Here is a 24,404-nt window from a genome sequence, read left to right as displayed (position 1 = left end):
AAATTTATAAATGGAACTTAGATAGTAGCACTATTCAGATCCCTCTACTGTTAGATTTGTTTGGGCTGGGGTTATTTTTTGGAGGCATGTTGGTAAGACAGTTTGTGAATTTAACCATAAGTCTGCTTTTTACAAAACTTGTTCTAAGATAAATATGAGAGGGGTTGACTCCAGTCTCATCTAAGAATAAGATTGTTTCTTTTTCTCAGAAGAAAGTTGCCCTGACCGGTTTGGCTCAGTGGATAGAGCATCGGCCTGTGGACTGAAGGGTCCCAGGTTCGATTCCGGGTAAGGGCATGTACCTTGGTTGTGGGCACATCCTCAGTAGGGAGTGTTCAGGAGGCAGCTGATCGATGTTTCTCTCACGTAGATGTTTCTAACTATCCTTCTCCCTTCCACTCTGTAAAAAATCAATAAAATATATTTAAAAAAAAAGAGAGAAGAAAGTAAATAAATTTATTATCCTTTTGCATAATTTTAATCTAATTTCCTTTGCCACAAAGGAAATTATCACCTATGAAAACTTTTAAAAATTTTTTATTGATTTTTAGAGGGAGAATAAAGGAGAGGGAGAGAGAGAACATTGATGTGAGAGTAAAACCACTCCTGCACACCTTCTACCAGGGATCGAGCCTGCAACCCAGCCATGTGCCCCTGTTGGGAATTGAACTTGCAGTCTTTCAGTGCACAGGATGATGCCCAACCAACTGAGCCATACCATCCAGGGCCTGAAAATCTTTATCATTAATAATTTACATAATTTTTATCTAGTTTCAAAAAACAAATGAAAAGTTTGGGAAGAATTAGGCACATGAGAAATTGGCAGCTTGGTTAATAGAAATGAGATCAGCTTCAGCTAGCTTCCTTTGAAACCAAATGCTGTTTCATAGAATTGTTGTCATATTAGGAGAGCCATGAGACGCAGGCCTTCATCATTATTTTAAAATGTGTTCCATTTTGTCTTAAAAGGAGAAAAAAGAAGCAAATACAATCTTTTATTAAGACTTAAAGATATTGCCAAAACCGGTTTGGCTCAGTGGATAGAGCATTGGCTTTCGGACTCAAGGGTCCCAGGTTCGATTCCGGTCAAGGGCATGTACCTTAGTTGCGGGCACATCTCCAGTAGGGGGTGTGCAAGAGGCAGCTGATCGATGTTTCTCTCTCATCAATGTTTCTAACTCTCTATCCCTCCCTCTCTCTTCCTCTCTGTAAAAAATCAATAAAATAAATTTAAAAAAAGACTTAAAGATATTAATTTTTAACACTTTATTGAGGACATTTTATTTTTCATTTAAAAAAGTATGGTATATCCGGCTGGTGTAGTTCAATGGTTGACCTTCAACCTGGGAACCAAGAGATCACCAGTTTGATTTTCCGGTTAGGGCACATGCCCGGGTTGTGGGCTGGATCCCCAGTGGGGGGTGCAGGAGGCAGCTGATCAGTGATTCTCTGTCATCCTTAACTAGTGACCCGGTGCACGAATTCATGCACATTGAAAGGAAATTAATTAGAAGAAATATTTTAATATCACTATTTGCCCTTTCTCTATAATAGAAGTGTCAACCAAATTCACGATCGACAATGACAGATAGAAACACACGTGTGCGATTGGTGCCAGCAAGAGCTTTATATGTATCGCACATGCGCGAGTCAACTTAGCCTTTTATAGATATAGAATAAACTTGCTTAATTAGACCTGCTTTCTGACTTAGCTAAACTTTTTAACTGCAGCAGTGTTTGACTATATTCTGCGCAGTGACAAAACCTGAAGTCATTTAAAAAATATATATTTTATTGCTTTTTTAAAAAGAGGAAGGGGAGAGGGATAGTGAGTTAGAATTCATGACCACAAATTTCAGGTAGACACTCAGCACAGCCTAGCAACTATATTGCACTTCCTTAGTCATGTTCATCACACTTTCCTGAACAACCATTCTACTCTTATCCCACCCTTCATTTTTCAAACTGACAACTTTATCTCATATTTCACTTAAAATAAAATAAAGAAAAAGCAGCAGCAGCAATCAGACAAATTCCTTCATCTTCCTATTAAATCTACCAAATACCATATCTGTCACTGTCTTCCAGAAAGCATGAATGAAGTGTCCTTGGCCCTACTGAAGGCCAATTCTTCCACACAGTTCTGGACCACATAACTTCTTCCTAATACTTTACTCCTGCAATTATCCTATCTTTCATGAATCATCTGTTTCTCCTTGTAGAGCAGATGACCTCCAATAGAATACAAACCTGTCCTCAGGACTACCTGAATAGTGAAATCAGAGAGCTTGTGTTTTCCTCCCCCAGATATTTAGATGAAGTATAGATGTGAAGTCAGTGGATAACTTGGTTTTAAACTGGATTAGGTGTTTGTAGGGTGAGTATATCTGAGGGGAAAGAGTGGCAGGGGGTTAAGGAAGGAAGGAAATGAGGGCATGGGTGTCATGAAGAATGGAAGGGTGGAGAGGTAGTAAAAATGTGGAGTACCTCAGAGAATCAGTAGGAAAGAAAAAAACAAAATAGTTCTGGGGAATAAGTTATTAGTTGACCACCACTGGAGTGAGTTAACTTCAACTCTTGTCTTTCCATCTCTTTGCTCAAGATTCAAATTCTTGGCGGAGAGAAATCAATTAATTAGTCAAATGCTCACCCTTTAACCAGGAGAAGGAAGGAAATGTATTAATTAGGGGAATTTGCCTGGTTGAGAAATTTGGTAGTTAGGATCTGAAGTTTGCCCGAAACATTTTTTATTCTTGCTGTTTTCTATTTTCTATATTATGTAAAGGAGATGTTACTTGCCCAGTTTGTATACTGTCATAGAGAGTAATTACAAGCTTTAGAAACAGTTTTATGAAACTGATAAGTATTGTAATTAAGCTAAGATGGTAAAAATTAAACTCTCAGTGATCACACTGCCAGTAAATTTCTTTGTGAAAACATATTCACAGTTTTTTGGGAAAACTCAAAGATTCTGTTTAAGCTTAAAACTATATTTAAACTATAAAGTTCAAAGCACAATAACAGCTTATAGGGTAACAAATGTATATATTTAACCAGACTTTGAAAAATTTTGAGTTGATCTTGTCTCATCAGAGTTTATTGGCTTATTGCAAATAATTACATTAACTTTTTGAGTTGGACTTAAATGCTGTAGAGTTTAATGTCATAGCTAGATTTTCTCCTTGGAGAAAATTACCAAATTATTGTATATCAATTCCTGATATGAAGTTAGTTATAGGTTGCCAGCACACAGCTGAGCCATAGCAGAGTGTAGAGGAATGTGAAAAAACTAGAGTAGCCAGGCAAAGAAGTTGAGTATTGAAGTTTTATGTATTTGAAGTACTAAAAGTTTAATAAAGTAAATTTGAAGTAAAGTTTAGTAACAATACTTTCAAGTTCCAAAGTTATTGAAATAAGTAAATACTACTCTTCTTTTTTTAAAAAAAATATATTTTATTGATTTTTTACAGAGAGGAAGGAAGAGGGATAGAGAGTTAGAAACATCGATAAGAGAGACTACTCTTCTTAACAATGGCAAAGAACTATAATTTTGATGCATTAATTAAATTTTATTATTGATGGAATTAGTGATTGGAGAGGGATAAAGGAATCTAATGTTTCTGGTTTTGCTAATCATCTTGACATAGTAAAATTCCTTTATATATCACTAGAGACCCGGTTCACGAAATTCATGCACGGGGGTGGGGGTGGGGGGTTGTCCCTTAACCCAGCCTGCACCCTCTCCAATCTGGCATTCCTCCAGGAATGTCTGACTGCCCGTTTAGGCCCGACATCCCTCTCACAATCCAGGACTGTTGGCTCCCAACCGATCACCTGCCTGCCTGCCTAATTGCCCCTAACCGCTTCTGCCTGCCAGCCTGATCAACGCCTAACTGCTCCCCTGCTGGCCCGATTGCCCCTAACTGCCCTCCCCTGCAGGCCTGGTCACCCCCAACTGCCCTCCCCTGCTGTCCCCATCACCCCTAACTGCCCTCCCTTGCCAGCCTGATCTGAATGGCTCTTGACAGAAAAAAGGTTCCCCACCCCTGTTCTAAGTCATGTGATATTTATCATATATCTGATAATTGATTTTATAGAGGGGTTCTAGTGCTTTTTCTTCTTTTTTGAAACTTATATCTGTCTCAATCAACTTTCAGAATAATGTAACAATGTTAGTAAAAGTGCATTTATTTTCCTCTTTCTTTTGTTTTTTTGTTTTAGGAGCAGCCACCATATCCTAGCTACAATTCCAACTACTGGAACTCTGCCCGACCTAGGGCACCTTACCCAACAAGTACATATCCTGTAAGACCGGAAATGCAAGGCCAGGTATGGTCTAAAATTGACAAGAGTTTCTGAATATTTTCTTAATGAACTGATTTATTTTCAGGAACTATAGAGATTTCATAGTAATGATGGGTGGGGTTTTGTTATTGAATATATTCTATCTTAATCATCTTAATATTTTTAGCTGAAAGATAAAGAAATATCTAGGCAAATATTACCTATAACAAAGATAACTTAAGGCATAATAGTTTATTTATCAGGATCTGGAAACAAAAATAAAATGTACTTATTTTTTAAAATGTGATCTTTTTAGAAATATATTTGGCATATATATTAGTTTGAGGTATATAACATAATGATTCAATATTTGTATATATTACAAAATGATAAGTCTAGTTAACATTCATTACCATACATAATTACAAATTTTATTTTTTTGTGATGGAACATTTTAAGACTTATTCTTTTAGCAACTTTGAAATATATAGTACAGTATTAACTATGGTCACCATGCTGTATATTACATCTTCATATCGGTGCACGAAGATTCATGCATGGGGGGTGGGTCCTTCATCCCTACCTGCACTCTCTCCAATCTGGGAGCCCTCAGGGGAGCCCTCTCCAATTAGGGAGTTTCTGTCTGTCTTTGCAATCATATGAGCCAATTGTCTGAGACCCCAACCCAGTTTGGTTTGTTGCTCACAGAATAATAGAGGCATTTTTTTTTTTTTCTTTGCTTCATTGGTGGAGATTTCCTAGAAGTTTTAGGATATCTTCCCTTTAATTTTTCCTAGACACTCTGATTTTATTTATGTCTCTCATCTTTGCTTTCCCTCCATCCCCCACCCGCAACAGTAACTTGCTCCAGGCTCACTTTGCTCTAGTGTCTAGGACAGGCGTCCTCAAACTACGGCCTGCAGGCCACATGCGGGTGTTTTTGCCATTTTATTTTTTTTAATATGTTTTATTGAATTTTTACAGAGAGGAAGGGAAAGGGATAGAGAGCCAGAAACATCGATGAGAGAGGAATATCGACCAGCTGCCTCCTGCACACCCCCTACTGGGGATGTGCCTGCAACCAGGGTACATGGCCTTGACTGGAATCGAACTTGGGACCCTTCAGTCCACAGGCCGACGCTCTATCCACTGAGCCAAACTGGTTAGGGCTTGTTTTTTTTTACTTCAAAATAAGATATGTGCAGTGTGCATAGGAATTTGTTCATAGTTTTTTTTAAACTATAGTCCGGCCCTTCAACCGTCTGAGGGACAGTGAACTGGCCCCTTATTTAAAAAGTTTGAGGACCCCTGGTCTAGGAGATCCTTCTGCCACCAGAACTATGATTCCCAGCATTCCTGGTGCTCCCTGCGCTCTTGGTTTCCCTTCCTGCTCTGTCTCCATCCCACGGCCTCCCACTCTGCCAAGTCCTCCAAGCCACCAGCTCTCCCTCTCTGCTCTCCATCTGGCGGCTTGGGGAGCCAAGTTCCCTAAGCCGCTCCAACTCTCCACCAGCTTTCCCGCTCTGCTCTCTGCCTGGTACCTGTGTATGCAAATTAACCCACCATCTTTGTTGGGTTAATTTGCATACTCACTCCTGATTGGCTGGTGAGCGTAGCAGAGGTGCGGTCAATTTAAATGTTTCTCTTTTATTATATAGGATAGCTGGAAGTTTGTACCTTTTGACTGCCTTCATTTATTCCTGTTGCCCCTCCCTCTCATCCTCGAAACCACCAGTCTGTTCTCTGTATCTTTGAGTTGGCCGGTTTGTGTTTTGTTTAGATTCCACATATAAGAGAGATAATACGATATTTGTCTTTCTCTGTCTGGCTTATTTCACTTAGCATAATGCCCTCAAGGTCCATCCATGTAGTTCCAATTGGCAACATTTTCTTCTGTTTTTATGGATGAATAATATTCCATTGTATACCTATACCACATTTTCTTTATCTGTTGATCCATTTATGTACATTTTGGTTGTTTCCATGTCTTGGCTATTATAAATAACTAGAGACGTGGTGCACGGGATTTGTGCACTGGTGGGAGGCGTGACCTGTGGGGATAGGCCTGCTGTGGGAGTAGCCACTCATCCTCGTCTGCCAAGTGGCACTCTCACTGTGGGAGCTCACTGACCACCAAGGGGCAGCTCCTGCATTGAACGTCTGCCCCCTGGTGGTCAGTGGGTGTCATAGCAACTGGTTGAGTGGTCGTTCTGTTTGTTCCATGGTTTGTTCAATGGGCTTTTATTATATAGGATACTTCATTGAACATGGGGGTATAGATAACTCTTTGAATTAATGTTTTGTATCCTTTGGATATATTCCCAGATATGGCATTGCTGGGTCATGTGGTAGTTCTATTTTTAATTTTATGAGGAACCTCCATACTGATTTCCATAGTGGCTGCACCAATTTATAATCCCACCAGCAGTGCAAAAAGTTTCCCTTTTCTCTACATCCATGCCAACACTTATTTCTTGCCTTTTTTGATAATAGGCATTCTAACAGGTATGGGGTGCTATTCTCATTGTGGTTTTGATTTACATTTCCCTGATGATCAGTGATGTTAAGACCTTTTCATGTACCTGCTGGCCATCTATACGTCTTCCTTGGAAAAATTCTGTTCAGATCATATGCCATTTTTAATCTGATCATTTTTGCTATTGAGTTGTATGAGGTCTTTATATATTTTGGATATTAATTCCTTATCAGAAATAGAATTTGCAAACATTTTCTCCCATTCAGTAGGAGAAATGTGTTTTCATTTTGTCATGTTTTTTTCTTTGCTGTGCAGATATTTGTCCCACTTACTTATTTTTGCTTTTGTTGTTTTGCCTTTGGAGTAAGAATATTTGACTTCTGCCTGGCCATAGCTTAGTGGTTGAGCATTGACCTATGCACCAGGAGGTCATGGTTTAATACCCCGTCAGGGCACATGCCTGGGTTGCAGGCTCAGTTGTGCAGGAGGCAGGCAGCCAATCAATGAGTCTCTCTCATCATTGATGTTTCTTTCTATCTCTCTCCCTCTCCCTTCCTTTCTGAAATCAATAAAAAATATATATATATTTTAAAAAAATTTGACTTCTTTAATTTTAAATATCTCAAACATACTGAAAGTGTACAGAAAAAAATATGTACATTTTTAAATCCAGCTCCTTTGTTAGTTTTTAAGTTCGCCACATTTGTTTCAGATTTTTAAAAAGAAGTAAAACAAATACAATTGGAGCCCCATATAACATTTCTTTCCGTTTTCTGAAGTTATATTTATTTTACATGTTCTTATGCATTTACTGCTTGTATATGTATTTATATAGTATTATTTAATGTTTTAAAACTTGATCTGAGTGGTTTTACACTAGCATTCTCTCCTTGCTCTTTTTACTCAACATTGTTTCTTACTTTTCTGTATGAGATAAGGATTTCTCTGCGGCAGTGGTCGGCAAACTCATTTGTCAACAGAGCCAAATATCATCAGTACAACGATTGAAATTTCTTTTGAGAGCCAATTTAAAAAATATATATATTTTATTGGTTTTTTACAGAGAGGAAGAGAGAGGGATAGAGAGTTAGAAACATCGATGAGAGAGAAACATCTATCAGCTGCCTCTTGCACACCCCCTACTGGGGATGTGCCCGCAACCAAGGTACATGCCCTTGAACAGAATCGAACCTGGGACCCTTGAGTCCGCAGGCTGACGCTCTATGCAATGAGCCAAACCGGTTTTGGCAAGAGAGCCAAATTTTTTAAACTTAAACTTCTAATGCCACTTCAAAATAGACTCGCCCAGGCCGTGGTATTTTGTGGAAGAGCCACACTCAAGGGGCCAAAGAGCTGCATGTGGCTCTCGAGCCGCAGTTTGCCGACCACGGCTCTGGGGTAATCTGAAAATTTAATTCTGCAGAGAACCTTCGTTTACATGAACTCTGATCTGGATCTAACATTCAAATTATTTGAAAGCTGCTTATATGCAGTCACTTTGATGCAAATACTAGGGTATGGAATACATCGTTATTAAATATAGCCAAATTACTTTTTTCAGAGATGATTCTACCAATGAGGAAATGTTTAAAAAGTTAGTCACCCGTAATCTGGCCACCCTAATAAAGCAATAATTGTCATATTTCCGTATTTCCTTCTATTTTTTTCTATCTAGATACCATATTTTATATGAAAATAATATTTTAAAAACATGATTGTAGTATATTCAGTTTTACAATGGCTGCACTTACGTAGCTTTCAAAGAATTTGAATTTTAGATCCAGGTCAAAATTAATGTAAACTAATGTTCTCCGCAGAATTAAAATTTAGATCATTGTAAACTACATTAATATAATTCTGATAGATTTCAAATAGTTGGATACTATATTCAATTCTGTTCTAATTTATTAGTGATATGTAGGCTGAAATAATAGCAGTAAGTTTTTTTATGGGGCTGAAAAATTAATTCATTTAAAAAACACACATTATGTTCCTTTTTTTCCTTCATCAATTTGTTGATATAATCAATTCTTTAAGATTGATTTTGAGCCAGAATAATTTATTAAAGTTAGAGCAAGGTTTGCATATTTATTTAGGGAAAATATAAAAGCAATCGATTTTTAAAAATAATAAGTATATATGAACTTTAGGATAAGGTTGATCCGAGATAGTGGAATGCAAAATTAAGGAAACAATCATGTTACTAATCTATCACAAACTTCCATTTTTCTAATGTGTCATCATTCCTGTGACTGAAATTGAGAAGCAGGCATTGCTATTGCTTAGTGCTACATGCTTGTGGTTTGGCTACCTACCCTTTCAGGTGAACAGATGTTTTTAGTACATTCATAGGTTGTGCAACTATAATCACTGCCAAATTCCAGAACATTTTATCACCCCAAATAGAAACTATATCCCTGTCACCCCATTCCTTCCACTTCCTAGCTCCTGGCAACTTCAAATCTACTTTTTAAACTCTTTGAGTGTGTCTATTCTGGACATCTATACTAAGAAAAGAGAAATATGCAAATTGACCATACCTTCGTGATGCCCACCAGCCAATCAGGAGTGAGCATGCAAATTAACCCAGCAAAGATGGCAGGTTAATTTGCATACACAGGCTGCAAGTGGCCGGGGGCAGAACGCAGGCGTTCCACACCGACCTGTCGCTCTGGGCCTCTGGGCAGCATGGGAAGGTGGAAAGGCGGCTCCAGGCCAGTGCTGGCAGCCAGGGGAAGGAAGGTCCATTCTTGCATGAATCTTCGTGCATCGGGCCTCCAGTTTCATATAAACAGAATCATGTGACTGGTATCTTGTGACTAGCTTCTTTCACTAAGTATAATGGTCTTTCATGTTGTGACATGTCATTTCTTTTCTATGGCCAAACCACAGTCTGTGGATACCATATTTATTTTACCTATTTATTGGTTAATAGAAATTTGAGTTTTCTACTTTTTTGTCTGTTTTGAATCATGCTGCTATAAACATTTGTGTACCAGTTTTTATATGGACATATGTTTTCCGTTCTCTTGCTTGGATATGTACCTAGGAGTGGAAATGCTGGATCATAAGTTAACTCTGTATAACAATTTGAGGAACTGACAAACTGTTTTCCAAAGCAACTGTATCAATTCACATCCCTATCAGCAATGAATGAGAGTTTCAGTTTTTCCATATTCTTGCTAATTTCCTTTTTTTTTTTAACTAAGATATCTAGTGGGCATGAAGTGGTATCTCATTGTGGTGTTAATTTACAGATCACTGCTGAATAATGATTTTGAAGGTATTTTCATGTGATTATTAGCAATTCATATATCTTATTTGGAGAACTATCCAGATCCTTTGTCCATTTTTAACCCTTTGCACTCGCTTGCTTTTTTCTCGATTCCTTTATTCTACTCAGGATTTAATTTTTTAAATACCCCAGATTTTACAAAGCGCGGCAGTAGAATAAAAAACTGGAGTTTCTTTTCATACAAACTTATTTATTTGGATTTTTTTATATTTCAAATTATTGATACATTCAAAGAGTATAAAAAGAGCTGCTACCGATGCTAACCGTGTCGAGTCACACTCGACATCTGAGTGCAAAAGGTTAAAATTTTTTTTAAATTGTTGAGTTGTAAGAGTTCTTTATGTATTCTAGATAAAAGTCTCTTATGAAACATACGACTTACAAATATTTTCTCTCATTCTGTGGATGTCATTCACTTTCTCTGTTTTTTTAAAAAAATTGTGTTTTTTAGTGAGAGAGGAGGGAAAGGGGGAATGGATGGGGGGGATGGAGAGGAAAGAGAGAGAGAGAAAGAGAAACATCAATGAGGGAAACATGGATGGCTTCCTCTTGCACACCCCCTACTGGGGATTGCAATACAGGCATGTGCCCTGACCGGGAATTGAACCGGTGACCTCTTGGTGCATGGGATGACGCTCAACCAACTGAGCTACACGGGCCAGGGCTTTTCACTCTCTTGATAGTGTCCTTGCTCCTATGTATTCTTCTAAGAGCTTTTTAAAAAAATAGTTTTAGCTTTTATATTTAGGGGGCTGTGATCCACTTTTAGTTAATTTCTGTATTTGGTGTGAAGTAGGCTTCAACTTCATTCCTTTCCACATGCCTATTCAAATATTTAGTACCATCTGTTGAAAAGACTAGTCTTTCCTCATTGAATTGAATTATCTTGGTACCCTTGTTGAAAATCAATTGACCATATATATGAGTTTATGGCAATATCAGGTTGTTCTGGTTACTATAGTTCTGTAGTAAAATTTGAAATCAGTAAGTATGAGTCCTCCAACTTTCTTTGTCAAGATTGTTTTGGCTGTCCTGGGTCCCTTGCAATTTCATATGAATTTTAGGGTCACCTTTCAATTTCAGCGCAAAAGGTACCTAGGATTTTCGTTGGGATTGCATATAGATCAATTTGAGGAGTAGCATGCATTACTTTTACAGTTAATGTGAGAGAATGACATAACTCTTTCAAGTCATGAATCACAATTTTTCTTAGCAGTGTTAATTTTCATGATTTCATCAGTTGATCTTATTGGTAAAGATTGTTCTTAGGACATGGCATTTTCCACTCTTAAGTGAAGGAATTTATTACATGCATATATTACATATATTTAATAAAGAGTCACTTATTATTTGTAATGATTTTTTGAAAGCAACAATAGTGACACAAAGGTATCTCGACATTACCTGAATGGGGTAGCACATGTATTTTCTGATGAAACATCATGGGGGAATTACAGTTTATCTCCTGACCAAAACAGACTCCTGTACTGGTATATAGATATGACTGGTTTCTTTTTTTAAAAAAAATTAAATGGTTACATTCATTCGCCTTCTCGCTGCCACTTCATGTTAGTCTTGCCACATGATCATTCTTCTATTTGGTAGGTTTTATAAATCTTAAAAATTCTAATTCAGGAACAGTTTTAATAAACCAAGAATAGATAATTACATGTATTTGTTTTCTGAGTGTGGAATTTACACCCATTTCTTTAAAAGCTGTAAATGTTGATAAGGCTTCTGATCAGTCTACCGTGTTGATTAGCCTGCTTCACTTCCAGGTGCAGTTTATGTACTCTGCAGCTATTGGGGCAGTGTTTGATATATAGCTTTCCTCATTTTTCAGAACTTCGTTCTTCAGCTAATAGTAAGGATTGTTAAGAGGAGCATGTAGGGCGATTCATGGAGCAGGGTGTGAGCAGCACTGAAGTACACCAACTCATACAGAGGCAGAAGATATTGTATCACCAGACTGTTGATGAAGTTCGTGAGGTATTCTCTGAGTTCTTTAAACTAAGATTACTTCTTATTTTCTCTAATAACTCCTTCATTTCCATCAAGGACTTCTGGAAGTGAAAGAAGCCTTGTCTTGATTTTCTTCCTCTTCGGCTTCTGTTTCAGAGCTTTGAAACTGGGCCAGGAACTTCTTTATTTTCTTTGCTGTGCTGCCAGATTACTTTTCAGAAGAAGACTTGAAAACTTGGAAACATTTCTGAAATATGATCATTACCTCATCTTTAACCAACATCTTTAGCAACTGATTAATACATATTCTACTGACTCCATGTTCTTTTGTACACATGCACATTGTAGGTCAGTGATCTACCAACAAGGGGGTATTTGGGAAAAGGTATGAACTCATGAAGACATCTAAAAAACAGGAAGTAATTTGTATGACAAACATGCAGTTTTCTAGTAATGATGTGGATTGTTTAAAATACTCGTATTGAGCCCTGACCAGTGTGGCTCAGTTGGTTGGAGCATTGTCCTGTGCACCAAAAGGTGGAGGAGGGTTTGGTTCTGATCAGGGCACATACCCAGGTTGCAGTTCCATCACGGTCAATATGAGTGTGGGAGGCAACAATAGATGTCTCTCTCTCTGTCTCTGTCTCTGTCTCTGTCTCTGTCTCTGTCTCTCTCTCTCTCTCTCTCTCTCCTTCCCTCCCTCTTTTCCCCTTTCCTCTCTCTAAAAATCAGTTTTTAAAAAAAGAAGTAAAATCCTCTCATTGATTATTAATTCAACCTAGTTTTCTAAAGTTTCTTTTCCTTTTACCTTCTAAAGCAGGGGGGGGGAACCTTTTTTCTGCCAAGAGCCATTTGGATATTTGTAACATTTGCAGGCCATACAAAATTATCAGCTTAAAAATTAGCCTGCTGTATGTGGTCAAACATTTAATTAACTCACCCCTAATGCCTTGGCAGGGCCAGACCAAATTATTTCTCTGGGGCCCTGCAGGAGAGGATGGAAGATGTTGGGTGTTTTCACATTGATTTTCTGATAAAGGAGATATTCTCTTGGCTTCTGACAAATTACACCATAGAACACAGAGTGCCTGGGGATAGAGATGATCTAACAAAGAACTGAGGTCCTTTTATAACATTCTGAGTTGAGAAATCATGATACAAAAAGGCATTGTATCACTTTTTCATTTAATTTAAAATGGAGTTAGGTTGTAAAATGCAGCTTATTAAGTACTATGGTGAGGCGCTCCTGTGAGACACAAATTGTAGAGGTAGTGCATGAGGAAGCAACTGGGAGGTGATAATTGATTTGACAATTTCAAAAATGAGTATTAGTAGAAATTCAAGTTGATATTGACTATTGATAATTGTGAAATCTTGGAATATTTTGTGGTGAAGCCTTCCATGTTTTTCAATATAAACAAAACAGGAGGAGTTGTGGTGTTGCTAGAGGAATTTTTTATTATTATTTATGTTTGCTATTTGATATTCATTTATCAGATGGAAAGGGAATTCATTGAACAGTGAGAGACCTGATCACTTTTCTTTAGATTCTACATCCATACAAAAGTCCATTAACTGTGAAATCACCTTTTGGTAGAAGTATATCATACTAGATAATCTTTAGCTTGCAGTGTAATGCCATATTTCACTTTTGAATGCTAAGTCATGTCTGGCTATATTTACATCTAGAACAAGAGCAGCAGTTGGAATTTCTCTGAGTTTAAAAAGTTCCAGTCTCTTGACTTCCTCTGGAATCCAGATTGAGTATCTATCTATCTATATAAAAGCCTGAGTGACTGAACAGGCAAACGACCGTTTGACCGGTTGCTATGACGTGCACTGACCACCACAGGGCAGACGCTCAATGCAGGAGCTGCCCCCTGGTGGTCAGTGCATTTCCACAGCGGGAGTGCTGCTCAGCTGACTGAGAGCAGCTGCGGTGGAGTAAACCGCTCCCACCTCCACGACAGCGCACTATGTGGTGGTGGTGGTGGTGGTGGCCGCGGTGGCTGCGGTGGCGGCAGGTGCATCAGGGCCGGATGAGCAGGGGCGGTGCTCAGCCCAGGCTCCTTCCTGGCTGCCTGCCACTTCGTGCACTACTACATCCCTCGGGGGATGTTGGACTGCTGGCTTTGGCCCGATCCCTGCAGGCCAGGCTGAGGGACCCCACCTGCCGGAGGGACCCCGCTCACTCCGCAGACACCCTTCGAGCCCCAGCGCCGCCCCAGGTGTGACCGTGGGAGGGTGGCTCCAGGGCATGTCTGGCCCGTCTCTCCCAGTCCCGCCCCACCGGCCACCTTCTAATTTATTTCCTTTCAGTGTGCACGAATCCGTGCACTGGGCCTCTAGTTTTACAGAAATTCAGTGACTGTCAAAGGTTTTATTTAATTCTTCTTCAGTTTCAGATTTCATTTCTTGACATAACTGCTGACATGTTTCACATCACAGCTTGCTGTCATCAGATACAAGTTTCCTCTTCATTAAAATAGTGTACTTGGAAGAGTGTCATCTGTGGACTGAAGGGTCCTGGGTTCGAATCCGGTCAAGGGCACGTACCTTGGTTGCAGGCATGATCCCAGGGTGGAGACAACCAATCCGTGTGTCTCTCTCAGATCGATGTTTCTCCACCTCCCTTCCACTCTCTCTAAAAATCAATGGAAAAATATCCTTGGGTAAGGATTACAAAAAAACCCACAATACTCTACTCAGATTCCAATGAAGAAGCTGTGGTCCTGGCAGCCCTCTAGATTCTAGACACACTTGATTTAATGACATTTTTAATAGTATAAAAACTTTTTTACTATAAAGAGTGCAACTTTATTATTAATAATTTGTAAAACAAAGAAAGGGAAGCAAAAACACTCTTAATTATATTATCCTAATGAGGGAAAGCAGAGTTTGCCACCCCAAAATAGTCCTTTTGGGATATCAATTATTTTAAGCTGGTTATTTTTAAGAAACAAAAGACTCATAAAAAAACCTTTAGCCCTCCCACTTATCTGTCTAAAGCAGTGGTTCTCAACCTTTTAATGCCATGCCCCTTTAATACAGTTCCTCATGTTGTGGTGACCCCCAACCATAAAATTATTTTCGTTGCTACTTCATAACTAATTTTGCTACTGTTAATGAATCGTAATGTAAATATCTGTATTTTCCGATGGTCTTAGGCTCTATAGCAGCGGTTCTCAACCTGTGGGTCGCCACAACATGAGGAACTGTATTAAAGGGTCGCAGCATTAAAAAGGTTGAGAACCACTGGTCTAAAGCAATGGTCGGCAAACTCATTAGTCAACAGAGCCAAAAATCAACAGTACAACGATTGAAATTTCTTTTGAGAGCCAAAATTTTTAAACTTAAACTTCTTCTAACGCCACTTCTTCAAAATAGACTCGCCCAGGCTGTGGTATTTTGTGGAAGAGCCACACTCAAGGGGCCAAAGAGCCGCATGTGGCTCGCGAGCCGCAGTTTGCCGACCACGGGTCTAAAAGAATTCAGATTGAAAGACCTGCTTAATGGATGGGAGCTATTCTCACTAGCTGTTTTCCTTAGCATATATGAATTAAGTGTGGCAGACAGGGAGGATCCAAGTAACTCTTGTCTGTTAGGTTCTCCTCTGCGTCCTACTGTTTCTGGGGTGACCCAGCAAGAATTTGTTTACCACATGTTTGCTCTTTCTGATCTACCTATAAATTGCATATGTTCTCATTGAAATACTAGACCCCTTCCTCCCTCTCCTTAGTTTAGAATGGCATATTAGCCTCAACTGCCCAAGGTGACCTTGGATTTCATATTCTTATGGAACCCCTGAATGTACATATGTAATAAAATTGGTCATTTTCTTTAAAAATTTTTTTAAATTGATTTTTAGAAAGGAAGGAAGGGAGAGGGAGAGAGAAACATCAGTTGGCTGCTTCCTGTACACCACCTACCTGGGGATTGATCCTGCAATCCGGGCATATGCCGGGACATGGATTGAGCTGACAACCTTTCATGCACAGGATTATGCTCAACCAACTGAGCCACTCCGGCTAGGCTAATAGTGACTTTTAAAGGCAGAATAAAATTCCTTCAATGAATGGACCATCATCTACTTAATGATTCCATTATTTTAGGACATTTAGGTTGTTTACAATTTTGTGTGATTATAAATAATGCTGTGATGAACAAATTTATGCCTATAACTTTTTCTCTAGTTGAATCATTTTCTTAGGAAGGATTTCTAGAAGTTAAATAACAGTACAGAGCCCTGGCTCAGTTGGTTGGGCATTGTCCTCTACACTTGAAAGGTTGCCAGTTCTGTTCCTGGTCAGGACACATATTCTGGTTCCTGGCTCCATCCCTCATAGGGTGCTTGCAGGAGGCAGTTGATAGATGCTAAGTCACCAGCTGTGTATGTTGTATTAAGGGATTCTTTGTTTAGGCACATTAACCATGAGTAGAAGACCTTAACAGCCTCCTAATGGCTTTAACAAAGGGTGGTTCATTGTCCTTCTACTCAGGGAATGCCTTGCTGGGATCTTCAATTGAACCACTCCCAGGCATGTGGTGATAATATCCTGTCTTTTATCTTTTTGCCATAAAAGTATGACTAGGAATTTAAGTTATTTTTCACAGTATTATGACCTCTCTCCCACATTGATCACATTGATTTATCCCACCTTTTTATGTGTGGCATTAAAAAGGTTGAGAACCACTGGTCTAAAGCAATCAAATTTGATTTTATTTTCTTCCATCATTAACAGCTGTATAAGATATCAGGATTCTTTTATATATACTGTATATACATACATATGTGTGTGTGTGTGTATTGATTTCAGAGAGGAAGGGAGAGGGAGAAAGAACTAGAAACATAAGTGATGAGAGAGAATCATTGATCAGCTGCCTCCTGCATGCCCCACACTGGGGATTGAGCCTGCAACCCAGGCATGTGCCCTGACTGGGAATCGAACCATGACCTCCTGGTTCATAGATTGATGCTCAACCACTGAACCACGCCAACTCAGCGGATTCTTTTTTTTTTATTGAGGTATAACTGAAATATTAGTTTGAGGTGTACAACATAATAATGATTTGATATTTGTATACATTGGGAAATGATCACCACAATAAGTCTAGATAGATAACAGCACAGGATTCTTATTCTTCAATCTAAAGTGGAAAGATAATGTAGTCTTTTTTTTTTTTTTTATAATGTAGTCTTAGCGAGAAAAATGGGAAAACTTGATTTTATGTTAGTACAAAGAACATGATCAGGGTTCATTTCCTCACCTTGCCATAATGATACCAATAACAATACTATATAATAAAGAGCTAATATGCAAATGGTCATCACACCATCATGCCTTAACTGCTCAGACACTCAACACTGGGGAGAGAGGAATGGGACCAGCCAGGCACAAATGAGCTCCCAAGAGAAGAATGGGGACCAGCCAGGCACAAATGAGCTTCCGAGAGAGGAATGGGGACCAGCCAGGCTGTGGCCCTGGGAGAGGGACAAGCCGCCCGCCCCATGATCCCAGGTGCCAGTGGCTGCGCCTGTTTCTGTGGCCTAGGAGAAGGACAAGCCACACGCCCTATGGTCCTGGGTGCCAGCGGCTACACCTGCAGCCTGGGAGAGGGACAAGCCACACGCCCTGTGGTCCCAGGCGCTAGCGGCTGTGCCTGTGCCTGCAGCCTGGCCTGGGAGAGGGACAAGCTGCCTGTCCCGCAGTCCCGGGCACCAGTGCCTGTGGCTGCAGCCCAGGAGAGGGACAAGCTGCCCTCCCTGCGGTCACGGCATTTGTGGCTGTGGCCTGGGTGAAGCTGCCTGCCCATGGTCCCCTGCGGCTGCGGCCGGCCCGGGTGATCAGGCAGGCAGAGGTGGTTAGGTGCGATTGCAATCAGGCAGGCAGGCAGAGGGGTTAGGGGTGACCAGGCATGCAGGCAGGCGAGCAGTTAGGAGCTAGCAGTCCTGGATTGCGAGAGGCAGTTGGTCATCCCCTGAGGGGGTCCCAGATTGGAGAGGGTTCAGGCCAGGCTGAGGGACCCCCACCCTTGTGCACCAATTTCATGCACCGGGCCTCTAGTCTATAATAATAAAAGTGTAATATGCTTATTAGCCTGGATGTCCTTCTGGATGAAGCCGGGGCTGCAGCCCCAGGATGGAGACAGCCACCGCGGCTGCAGGGAGGGATCCAGGCAGCCACCGTGGCTGCGAAGGCCTACTTTTGCATGAATTTCATGCATCAGGCTTCTAGTGATATTATAAATCACTAGAGGCCCGGTGCACGAAATTGGTGCACTTGCGGGGGTGGTTCCCCAGCCTGGCCTGTGCCCTTTCACAGTGTGGAAGCCCCAGGATCGATCTTCCCAAAGAGGTAGGCCCCTCCCACCCATTAGGGGTTCCTCGATGGATTGCCCCAAAGAGGTAGGCTGGAGCCAGGGGACCCCACGCCATGGGACCCCAGCCTCGCTGTGTGGAGTCGGAGCTGCCAGGACCCACCTCTGCAGCTCCATGCAGAGCCGCCGGGACCCCGCCTACCCGCGCATGCCCACTGTGCACGCAGTCTCCTGGTGATGGATTGTGACAGCGTGAGGGCATCACAGCGTGAGGGCTTGACAACCATTTGCATATTAGCTCTTTATTATATAGGATTACCATTTATTGACCATACTACATGCCAGATACTGTATTAAGCATTAAAAAAAAATCCTTACCTGAGGATATATTTTTCATTGATTTTTTTTTTTTGAGAGAGCGTGAAGGGAAGGGGGGAGGGGAAAGGGAGGAGGAAAGTAGGGAAGGGAGAGAGAGAGAGAAAGAAACAGTGATATGAGAGAGACAAAAGGATTGGTTGCCTCCCATTCGCACCCTGACTGGGGCCAGAGATTGAGTCTGCAACTGAGGTATGTGCCCTTGACTGGGAATTGAACCTGATACCCTTCAGCCTGTGGGCCAACACTCTAACCACTGAGCAAACTGGCCAGGACTATATTAAGCATTTCATATATGTCATCTATTTTCACTATAAGCCTGCAAGATAAGTTTATGATCTTATATATACAGAGCCTCTGGCAGAACTAGGTCTATCTCTGTAGTCTTTTTTTCTTTCTATTGTATCATGATTATTTTATTTTTTCTCTAGCCTTTCTCCCACATTTCCCAGAATCCCCTCCCCAGTTTGTGAGTACAAGTTCTCTGCTGTAAGATCTAATTGTTAGGTATACCTATGGAAATGTTTGGAATGGAAGCATTGCTCTAAGGCATATCATCACAATATACTCTCCCATTGTTATGACACAGACTCTACAATGATAGTCTGAGTTTAATATATGATATGTGATTATAATACATGAAAGAATGCTTTAAGGATTGCTTAGTAGTTCATATTTTCATTAGGTACTGATCTCTTCCCAAAGCTTTCAAAGTTGGGCAATAAGTCAGGGCATTTCAACTCTGACTCATTTTTTTTTTCTTCTCAACTTTGCTTTTTTTACAGAGTTTGAACTCTTACACAAATGGAGCATATGGCCCACCATACCCCACTGGCCCTGGGGCAAATACTGCCTCATACTCTGGGGCTTATTACACACCTGGATATTCTCAGACCAATTACTCCACAGAGGTTCCAAGCACTTACCGTTCACCTGGCAACAGCCCAACCCCAGTCTCTCGTTGGATGTATCCCCAGCAGGACTGCCAGGCTGAAGCACCTCCTCTTAGGGCGCAGGTTCCAGGATATCCTGCACCACAGGTGAGCATTGTTCTGTTGGGTTTGTATTTTTTAATATTCTATGAGTGATGTCATGTTTATTTCTCTGCTCACTTTAAAAGGAATTATAATATGTTGGTATAAGAAATATCCAAACCTGTAGATAATTTTTATGAATTTGAGCCAAACTGACAACAATTGCCAGGAAGCAAAATCTCAGTGGGTTGAGAAAATGTTTCAGAGAATGGCAGTTTTGCACCTTATTTTATACATTAGAATCAAAGGAGGAGACCCAAGGAGAGTTACATGAAATCCACTGGTGGAAAATTGGGGAGGTGGGAGAAAGCAGAGTAAGGAAATTTCTGGGGTCGGATAAAGAGTAAAATGGAGAGACGTATACTTTTTTCACATTGGTGGGTACAGAATAGTAAACAGTTAACTATTCCGGAACGTAGAGTCAGTAGGTGGGAGAACAAGACAACAATGAGGGGTTCTGTGCTCTAGTTTTCTGATGGGAGATTGTGCCCTGAGGGGTCTGGAAAAAGGGGATTACTCTGACATTCCAAAGGTATGTTATCATAGATGCAAAAAGATAATAGTCAGGCTCAGTTAAGGTAAAGATTGATCCTTGTCAAAAAAGATACTGGCCTAGGACATGACTACCTGCCAAGACTCACTTTTAGTTAGGAAGTTTTAATTTCAAACCATTACAAGTGGTTACTTTCGGTCTCTGATTTTGTAAGGCCCACCATGCAGGCCTCCCCTGAGCTTGTCAGGTTTAGTATGTGATCCCTTTTTCATCCACAATATGTCTTTGTTTCTGCTTCCTTATAGAATGTGGATCTATTTATAGTATGTAGGGGCAGACTTACGTTGTGCTTCAGACATTGAATTTTAGACCCTATTCCTTCTGAGTTTGATCATCAGCAAATCTGCCCCTAGTATCTTTGGAACCAAGCTTTTTTAGGCTTGGAAAAATTGCTATAACTGAGCAGAGATGCTACAGTTTAGCTCAGTAGTAACTAAAATATACTGTTAAGGAAAGAGGAAGTATCTCAGAATCTGTTAAAACTAGGATATTTTAATTACTTAATTTTTTTTTTTTTTTAGCAATGACCAGCATATTTCCTTGTTTTCAATCTAGAACCCTGGAATGACCCTGCCCCATTATCCTTATGGGGATGATAATCGTAGTGTTCCACAGCCAGGACCATCTGTACGACCACAAGAGGACTCGTGGGCTTCTCCTGATGCTTATGGAATGGGAACCCGTTACCCCTGGCCTGCAGCTGCGCCCTCAGCACCACCTGGGAATCTTTACATGAGTGAAAGCACTTCACCATGGCCTAGCAGTGGCTCTCCTCAGCCACCTCCATCACCACCACCCCAACAGCCCAAGGTAGGAGACCTAAAGGTTGTTCTTTTGATGTTTGGGTAGTTAAGAAAGCACAGCATGAAACTCTTCTACATTCGTTTATGTTAAGTGGGGACTAATTACTAAACATTGATGACTACTACCTATTCCTATAGCTTTATCTAGCCCAGTTTCCTTTAAAAAAAAACAAACCTTTTTTAGAGCAGATTTCTAAAAGAAATCTTTCTAAAAGACAGCTCATTTACTGTTTGTTGTAATACTATCTGAACATTAAATCAAATCTTTGTATTTTACTATCTCAATCTATAGCTAGAAGACAAAACCAATATGATTGGTTTTTCAAGATGTGCATTAACGTTTTAATTCTTTATGGGCAAAACTATCTAATTTCTATTTATTAAGTCACTCAGTGGATTGTGAAGTAGTAAGGGTAGATTATGAGGTGTTCATGATGAACTACCAGGTAGATTCCAGCCATTATACTCAGGAATTCTCTGCCTTTTACTTGAGAGAGCACTCACTTTAATATTTTTAGGGCTGTGTTTTTCTCAAATCATTAATGAGGGAGGTCTAGTTTAATTGGTGGGGAATCTTTTCATGTACCTTCCTGATTAGGTGAAAGATCTGGTCTAACAAATCTGGTGTTGATGGATTCCCATTAAAACAGCTTTTTCCCCCTTTGCCCTCCCACCTCAAGGATTCCTCATACCCCTATAGCCAATCAGATCAAGGCATGAACCGGCACAACTTTCCTTGCAATGTTCATCAGTATGAGTCCTCGGGAACAGTGAACAGTGATAATTCAGATCATTTGGATTCCCAAGTCCAGTATAGTGCTGAGCCTCAGCTGTATGGTAACACCACCAGTGAACATCCCAGCAATCAAGAGCAAAGTAATAATCTTCCTGAAGAGTGTTTGCCTTCAGATGAAGGTACTCCCCCAAGTATTAAAAAAATCATACAAGTGATGGAGAAGGTTCAGTATCTTGACCAAGAAGTAGAAGAGTTCATAGGAAAAAAGACAGACAAAGCATACTGGCTTCTGGAGGAGATGCTAACCAAGGAACTTTTGGAACTGGATTCAGTTGAAACTGGGGGCCAGGACTCTGTCCGACAGGCCAGGAAAGAGGCTGTTTGTAAAATCCAGGCCATACTGGAAAAATTGGAAAAAAAAGGATTATGAAAGGATTTAGAACAAAGGGGAAGCCTGTTACTAACTTGACCAATACTCCTGATTTTGGTTATTTATCCTCTTTTTGAAATGCCTGTTGATGACAAGAAGCAATACATTCCAACTTTCCTTTGATTTAAAACTTGAAAAGCTGGTAAAGGACTTGGAAAAACATTTTCGTTATGAATTGTTTTCAGTTTTCAGACCAATGAATGTAATAGGAAACTATGGAGTTACCAATATTGCAAAGTAGGCTCACTTCTTGAGAGATTTATGGATATCTGCAAGCTGTTTGTTATCAGCAGGAGGGAAGTACACTTTATGTAACAGGCTTATCAGAAACCTACCAGATGAGACTGGATATAATCTGAGACAAACAGGTTTTTTAAAACATCTGGATTACTTGTCACATTTTTGTACATTGTGACTGCTTTCAGCATACACGTCATGTGTAATTACAGCTTGGACATTAGCCTTGTGGGACCTCTGTTTTGTTTTGTTATTGCAGTTCACAAATATAGTATTCTTCTCTACTTCTTGGTACATTTTGTAGTAATATGTTTAATATAATTATTCAAGAGACTATATTGACAGCCAGATAGTATGGTATTTCTGAATGAATTTATATCTTTTCACCATTTGAATATATTGCAATGTGTAGTGAGTTTCTGAGGTAAATAGTCTTTTTTGTATAGATCATTAGGTTAGAGTTTTACCACTTCTACTTCTCATGTTAATAGCAGAAGGCGATTTGGAAATGGCATGGGCATAGAAATGAAAATGTTTGTGGCCAATTTTTCTTTTTTGCTCTTTCATTGTATTTGGATAAAGATACACTTTAAAATGTCCATTTCCTCCCCTTAATTATCTTTTTACTAGTGCTGCTTCCATATGCAGCATTGTGATAGGTACATGAAAAATTAAATGCCACAGTGGGTAAAATAACTGTAAAAGTAATAAACTATTTGGAAATGCTGTTCTCCATCTAAAAAATTAGTTTCACCATCAAGATCTCTATAAGTAGATTTCAGTTCAGTTTATATTAAAAAACAATGAGGGTAAAAGAGAATTCATTCATGCTCAGGGAATGAATCAGCCATAGTAAGAGTGAGAAATATTATTTTTTCTTTTAAAAGTACATTTGATGTTTATTTCTCTAGAATAAATTGCATAGAAAGTATTGCCAGTTTTATAAAATGATGCTTATTACCACTAAAAACAATCATTTTAGAGCCAAATTTAAGGAAGGAATATTGAAAAGGATCTTATCTGGGCTTGCTTGGGTAGTTCTATGCTATCTTATAGAAGACTTAGATAAATAATTTACTTTTCACACCTGAAGTGACTTCTAGTAAACAGTATCTGTTATTGGAAAAACAGCTGTTTCTTAATAAAATATCCAAGTGATAATGTTTTTTTCCTAGACTGCCAGGCCTATTAATGATAATAAGTCTGTCTGCTATCCTTATTATTAAAAAAAAAAAATACAAAACCAATCCTATATAATCAAAGGCTAATATGCAAATTGACTGGTTGCTGTGACATGCACTGACCACCAGGGGGCAGATTCTCAATGCAGGAGCTGCCCCCTGATGGTCAATGCACTCCCACAGGGGGAGCACCGCTCAGCCAGAAGCTGGGCTCACAGCTGGTGAGCGCAGTGGCGCTGGCAAGAGCCTCTCCCACCTCTGCAGCAGTTGGACATCTCCTAAGGGCTCCGGCCGAGGGACTCCCCCCTCCCTCCCGAGTGCACAAATTTCATGGACCGGGCCTCTAGTAGAAATGTAATTGATTATAAGAAATGGAGTAAAAATAATGGCTGAGTCGTATGGTTGGGTTGAATAATTTTATGAGGTAATGTGGTGATAATTTTATTCTAGGATTTTTATTTTTGGTCTAATATAGGAATTTTTAAAAAGGCTTTTTAATGAAAATTAGAAAACTGTACTTGAAACAAAATTTAGAAGGGGGAGACCCTTAAAGCTAAGTTAACATAAACCAGTGAGACAAGGACTAATTCAGGAGAGAACACTACTATTTAACTGAGTGCCCAAGATACCAATTTCCATTGTCCTGATTTATGCATATATACATATATACATATATTATGCACATCTATACATATGTGTGTATGTTTTTTAAGTTATTTT

General features: G+C 39.8%; 1 protein-coding gene across 2 annotated transcripts in view; it reads left to right on the top strand.

Annotated features, from left to right (window-relative positions):
• The window catches only part of BAG4 (BAG cochaperone 4), a 30,252-nt gene extending 6,085 nt beyond the window's left edge, over positions 1-24,167 (top strand). The window contains exons 3-6 of one of the 2 annotated variants that reach the window (XM_054720043.1): positions 4,222-4,329; positions 19,496-19,750; positions 20,853-21,107; positions 21,781-24,167. In XM_054720043.1, coding sequence (XP_054576018.1) covers positions 4,222-4,329; positions 19,496-19,750; positions 20,853-21,107; positions 21,781-22,266 — 1,104 coding nt within the window. In that variant the 3' untranslated portion in view covers positions 22,267-24,167. The remainder of the gene's footprint in view (positions 1-4,221; positions 4,330-19,495; positions 19,751-20,852; positions 21,108-21,780) is intronic. The other variant, XM_008146164.3, reaches the window with a different exon arrangement.
• The last annotated feature ends 237 nt before the right edge of the window (positions 24,168-24,404 follow it).

The sequence above is a fragment of the Eptesicus fuscus genome, chromosome 8 (genome assembly GCF_027574615.1).
Source record: "Eptesicus fuscus isolate TK198812 chromosome 8, DD_ASM_mEF_20220401, whole genome shotgun sequence".
Classification (NCBI taxonomy): Eukaryota; Metazoa; Chordata; class Mammalia; order Chiroptera; family Vespertilionidae; genus Eptesicus; species Eptesicus fuscus.
This window is presented reverse-complemented; position numbering and strand designations above follow the sequence as displayed.